This window comes from Rhipicephalus microplus, chromosome 3, assembly GCF_043290135.1.
Source record: "Rhipicephalus microplus isolate Deutch F79 chromosome 3, USDA_Rmic, whole genome shotgun sequence".
Lineage (NCBI taxonomy): Eukaryota > Metazoa > Arthropoda > Arachnida > Ixodida > Ixodidae > Rhipicephalus > Rhipicephalus microplus.
Genome location: NC_134702.1, coordinates 185,487,361 through 185,493,940, shown reverse-complemented (window position 1 = coordinate 185,493,940; position 6,580 = coordinate 185,487,361). Strand labels below are relative to the sequence as shown.

General features: G+C 49.9%; 1 protein-coding gene across 1 annotated transcript; it reads left to right on the top strand.

Annotated features, from left to right (window-relative positions):
• Nucleotides 1-3,158: 3,158 nt before the first annotated feature.
• On the top strand, nucleotides 3,159-5,561 carry LOC142803065 (neprilysin-1-like). The gene has a single exon (XM_075888176.1). The coding sequence runs from the start codon at nucleotides 3,159-3,161 to the stop codon at nucleotides 5,559-5,561; it is 2,403 nt and encodes an 800-aa protein (XP_075744291.1).
• The last annotated feature ends 1,019 nt before the right edge of the window (nucleotides 5,562-6,580 follow it).

Genomic DNA, 6,580 nt, shown 5'->3' with positions numbered 1-6,580 from the left:
CACACCAATATGATCGTTGCTTTTCTTGGATTTTTTTCATATAATATCCTCAAATATGAGTCATGAGTGGTTGCAAACCAGCAAGGACACTCTTATTGATCGAAATGACAACATAACATATATTTATCGAGAAGCTCGCAAAATAATTGGTGGAGCGGTAATACAAGGCACTGGATCTGGACCCTTACTGTATGGGACCAAGAATCAGCGTGACAGCAGGTGCGTCCGTCCGACAGCCAGTGCTGCCCCGTTTATTCAGTCCGTCACATTTATAATACACTCTGGGCAACGCCCCTTTGATGAACACGCGATAGCATCAAGATCAGGTGAAGCCCCTTGAGCTTATCGTGCGTAGCGCATGAGCGATGCGCGATACGATACACCTACGTAACTTAAAGTGGTAATAATGAATTAATTAAATAGTTGAGAACGATGTTGTTTTGGAATACTTGAATGTTGACGTGCGTATATAAACATGAATCCAGATAAGGCTGATGCCGATGATCTGTTGATAGGACCGTAAGTCGGAAAAAATGAGTGAACTTACTCAGACTCACTCAAGAAATATATTGCCATGTTCTTTCTTGAAGTTATGTTATCGCCCCTCTTACAGTGTGTATAATTCTGATCCCAATCCGCGCTTGCAGTGTTCGAGAAGCTTCGAGACAGTAATAGATCATTTCGTCAAGATGACGCTCACTTCGCGAAAGTCACAGGTTATTCTGGAACCTTCGTGGCCGGTAGCGATAACTCTAAAATATTCTATGGCACGTGTATAAATGCCGACGCGCTTCACCACTTGTTAGTTGATCGACAGCCGACGCTCTGCTGGCTGCTATTAGTACCAGTGTCTTGTAATATGACTTTCCATTTTCATGGCCACATGTTCGGCGGAATAAACAGTTTAACCTGAACACCCAGTCTGCTCCCTTCGTCCGCATTACGACCCCGTGACAATATCTTGTGCTTTGGACTCACTTAGACTCAATCTCATCGATTGATTGATACACGAGGTTTAACGCCCAAAATAACCTTAGGAATATGAGAGACGCCGTAGTGGACGACTCCGGAAATTTCGACCACATGCCGGTCAGCAGACGAGTACCTTAGCCACTAGATCTACCATGGCAGGGCTGGACCCAGACTCGCAAAATTCGCCTGAGTCGGACTTCCTCGGACTCAAGCTCAATAAAACTTCTATCAACCCTGCTCACTCATACTCTAACCCAGGTAAATATTACTAACCCGAGCTCACCATACTACGACTCATGGCTTGGTATGAGTCGGAGTGAGTCAGAGAGAGTCGACTCATGAGTGAGTTAGCTGATCTATGCAGTGGGGTAGCAGTGGCGTAAGATGGCCTGGCTTGGGTATGAGTGGGTTTGAAATAAGCGATATATTACGCCATCGCATCTATTTTGTTTATCGTGTGGTGGCGGGAGCTTCGGCCTCTCGAGCATATAATGTTGGGTCATGTCTCGGAACGTGGTCAGTTGGTCAACCCACCACTGTGTGATTCTTGCTGCTGTGTGCCTGTCAAGGTATCTTAATCCAGCAGAGCCAAAGCCTCGTTCTCAGCGTCACAGGTGGCAGCCACGACCCGCCGCGGTGGTCTAGTGGCTAAGGTACTCGGCTGCTTACCCGCAGGTCGCGGGATCGAATCTCGGCTGCGGCGGCTGCATTTCCCATGGAGGCGGCAACGTTGTAGGCCCGTGTGCTCAGATTTGGGTGCACGTTAAAGAAACCCAGGTGGTCGAAATTTCCGGAGCCCTCCACTACGGCGTCTCTCATAATCATATGGTGGTTTTGGGACGTGAGACCCCACATATCAATCAATCAGGTGGCAGCCGCATGATGAAAAAAAAATTCACAGCATGCGCGTTAACTAAACATGGACTGCGGGTCTCTATGTCCAATCGGAGCCTTCGGTCTCCGATAGCCCGTTATCAGCGATTTAAACGTTACATAAAAAGCCCCGGTACTTCATTGCGTGCTTTGCACCTCCCCAGGTTTATCTCCGGCACAATGCCGCGATGAGTGCCAGCGTCAACGCCACCGCCAGTGTAAGCGTTCGCACCTACTTTTTGGCATCTACACATGTTTCACTTTAGTGGGAAATGGTGGTCTTTTTCGTTGCCGTTATATTTTCATGCCATAAAATGCCACACGCATTTTTTTCTGTTTTTCCAACCAACCATGTAACCAACACCACTGACCATGCTCTGTCTTGCGCAGGTTGCACCGGAGTGTGAACCACGTGGCTACATAATTTTACAATGTTATTCTTCACCTCGTGTCATCATCATTATCATCAGCCTGACTACGTCCTCTGCAGAACAAAGGGCTCTCCCATGTTCCGCCACTTAACCTGGTCCTGTGCTTGCTGCTGCCAATTTATACCCGCAAACTTCTTAATCTCATCTGCCCACCTAACCTTCAGTCTCCCCATAACCCACTTGCCTTCTCTGGGAATCCAGTTAGTTACCATTAACGACCAGCGGTTATCCTGTCTACGGGCTACATGCCCGGCCCATGTCCATTTCTTCTTCTTGATTTCAGCTATGATATCCTTAACCCCCGTTTGTCCACTCGTGTACACATGTATTAATATTAGGAATTTATATGAACATCCCTTTCTTTTGGTACTTTTTATTAACGGGCATAACAACAAAGTAAAAAAAAATATTGCATTTCACTCTTTTCATTTCATATTCACTGTGTGAAATGCAGTTACGTATTATGCAGAATATTCAGTTTCGTAGACTTTCAGATGAGTGAACTATTTCTTGGGGTCTCTTGAAGTTGACTTAAGTGAGATTTTACTGTATGGCTCTGTCATTCCCATTTCTTTTAATTATAACATTCAGCATTGTTCGAGCTTATTTTGTATACTTCGAGCATTGAATTCTTGTCCGATACCAAAGGGTGGGTTTGTGTCATAGTGTTGAAGCGTCACGCAAAGAAAACAAAGCTTTCTTTGGACAAACAAACAAGCAAATCGTTTGCATACCACATAGATCGAAGAAGACGACAGTACTTATTGCGCGGTTGGGAACGTGCCACGCGCGGGTCCGTGAGTCCATCTCGTGGCTTTCTACGCCGCTTGCCGTTCGGTTTTGTTCCGTTGACCAGCCTTCTCGTCTTTCTGAACTCCGACAATGCGCCACTACGAGGAATGCCAGGAACAGCATGCTGAGAGAGAAGATCATGCTTCTCGACCAGCATCGCGCTCAGGACAGGGCCGCGTCAGCTCCGTGCCCGCCTTTGCCATTGTGTTGCTTTCGACGGCTGGTTGCACCGTCGTGCTCGGAGTCACCGGCGTCGTGTACTCGACGCAGCCGGCCTCCACGCAGAATGAGTCCCACGAGCGCCCTGTTGCTATCCACATGGAGGCCTCCAGGTCCAAGTTAGCCGTTGACGGTGCGTGCGAGTCCAGTTTCTGCGAATGGAACAAGGACTATATCCTGCGCGCCGCGGACCCTTCCAGGGACCCCTGCGACGACTTCTACGCTCACGCTTGCAATGCGCAGCGCTGGTACCGAGTTGGAAGTCGTTCGACAAGACCGTTTGCGGAGCTCGGCACAACGCAGCTGATGACGGACATGGAGCGCTTTTTCCGTTACTTCATCCAACTCAAGGGCAGCCCGATGGAGGATAATTTTTTGTCACGCGTGATGTGGGTCAATGAAGCCTGCCAGAAGAGCACAGCTCCAAGGACGAACATTACGGCCGAGCTCGAGGTGGTGTTCAACAACCTGGGTATTGTCGGTGGGCTTCCTGTCAGGCTCGTCCCTAGAGGAAAGCTGGCCGAGCTCGTGGCAGCCGGCGACAGACACTTACAGCTCCAGCCGCTGTTTAAAGTCAAAGTGTTGCACCGGCAAGAGCGCGGTGCGAATGGCAACTTTGACATTGTCCTGTCTGCTCCGGACACGTTGTACCGACGCTTCCTGACCAACTTCGTCGACTCCACTGATTTGATGTACACCGACTTTGTTGCCAAGACGCTGAATCTCGCCACCCCGGCTGACACACGATCTGCGGCGAGGAAGATAATGCAGCTCGAGAAGCGGCAGGAAAGCTTTGCGCTGGCCTCTGCAGATCAACTCGTGATGCCTCCCAGAGAGAAATACGCGTCGCTTCATGACCTAGTTCTCTTCGACAACTGGAACTGGCTCGTTTACTTTAACACGCTCATCGCCAATGCGAATATAAATAATGACACGAAGGTCTTCGTGAGTGACCCCATATATTTCCGAAACCATGGCGCTATCCTCGGAGGCGCCTGGGACGCGATAGTTGCGAACTATATGGCGTACAAGGCGATCGTGGAGCTTGCCCCCGTATTGGGTCAGGATGCCGAATACCTGCTCCAGGTCTCCCACAGCTACGAGGTGCCAGACCTAGGCGAGCGGCAGACAGCCTGCCTGTCACTAGTAGAAAAACTCTTCAGGTACGGCGTTGGTGTAGCCGCCAAGCTCACGCTAGGAAGGGAGTTCGCCACGACACCGCGCAGTTATATGGACGCGCAGCTGAAGCATCTGTTCAACGCGACCAGACACCTGATCTCCGGACTGGTCGACTCGGGACGATCCTGGCTGGACCCCTTAGACAAGGCCATGGCAGTGCGGAAGTTGAGCAACATGCGGTTCGAGTTCGGCGCCCAGTGTAACCTTATTGAGTACGAGCTCTACCGGCGTAACTACGCAGCACTCAATAGCTCGAATTCATTGTCATTGTCGGACGAAGTTGGAAGTGACAACTACTCGAGCCACTCTTGGGACCAACTGCCACTTCCACACGTTGTATTTGTCTTCTTCTCGATCGCTTCGACCACGTATTGGGATGCCTGGGGCAGCGCCACATCGCGCGCTTACGACAACCGCTACTCGCTGACTGCTTTTCGAACGGGCTACGAGCTCCAGCATACGGGTAATCTTCTGATTATTCCGCAAGCCACTGTAGCATTTCTCAGTCAGATGAGCAATGTCATCCACCCCGTCGCGTACGGCGTGGTTGCGGCGGACATAGTTCGCGGTCTCGTGGAAGCGCTCAGCAGGAGTGGTTCTTCAGTGGACGCCGACTCACAGCCTCGTTTTTGGTGGAGCATCGCAACCCTCGACTCGTACGAGAACATCAGCATTTGCCTCCAGTCCCAGTACCAGGCGCCTGTGGCTCAGGGTGCCAGACTGCGTTCTTTGGAGACTGACTTACTCGACAATGCGGTGGCTTACCCGCTCTTCCAACTATACAAGGATTCGGCGACTAACCTCGGGAATGCGAGCGTAACTTCTGCTCACGGCGCCGAGGAAGCTCAGCGTTCCCTCACAATGGATCAGATGTTTTTCTACAACTTCGCGGCAGCACTGTGCGACTTCAGGGATGTGGACTTGTGGCAGCAACAGCACAAGTTCCACCTGACGCCCGCTCCGTGGCGCGTAAACGTACCGCTCAAGAACCTGCGCGCTTTTGCGGACGCGTTCGCTTGCAAGCCCGGGTCGCCCATGAACCCCGCAAAGCGGTGCAGCGTGTGGAAGGAAGAACGTTTTGATGGCGCGACGTAGGACACATTTGGCGTCACGTGAATAATTGTGTATTTATGAGGGTGACATCATTAGTAGTAAAATAATTACCAATACCTAATGTGTCATTCCAGCCTATACACTTCATTACAGTACTACAAACTACATCAATATTTACTGCGAGCACTTTCACATATACGAAAAAAGCGGATTTCATTGAGGGTGGCACAAGCTGCTGAGCCAGAAAGCGCACCTTCCAGGGAGAATACTTCCTTTGTGCTTAAAGATAAAAATTGTAAGCGAAGTGTATGTGGTTCGGCCATATACCGAGAATTGTTGTGTCGCTTCTCACGCTGGCCTGGCAGACGGAAGACGAGCCGCAGTCGCGCCTACGCCACCGGGGAGGACGCCCGCTCCACGAGGTAACGCAGAGCGCCTAAAGAAGAGACGTGTACACTCCTCAATGGTTCATCTCACTATGCTTGATTTAGCCGTTTTTTGAGTGCCCCCACAGCGCGTAAATCGCTGCCGAGCGAGACGCCACTTGGTAAATACAATACTCGAACCTAAACGACTACAGCGCTGCACTGGAGGGTAAAATTCTGTGAAGGAACACAAGTGTGTCTAAAATAAACGAGCTTTAACAAAAAAAGTGGGTAGGTACTGCTGCACAAGAAGGCGCAACGGGCCCAACTATGATTGTATTAATCGTTAGGTAAACCACTGACTCGTGCCACGTTTTATGCCCGACCACAGTGATTGACAACATCGTACTCTAATTGACCACAAGTTCACAGTCTTCTGGTGCTATAGCAGGATGGCTGACCCTTCATGACCCCGCAACAGCACCACAGTATGTTTAACAAATGTTTACAAAGTAGAAAAAAAAACTCACAGAAGGTAGTGCTGGTTATAATTAACTCGAATGTCGCAGGCTCGGTTCCTGCCAGCGGCTAGTTATCTTCATGATTACGATGATGACCCAAATTCATGGCTCACACCTACTCTGAAGATTGGCCATGAAGCGCGTAATTAAACAGAGGGGATGACATAATATATGC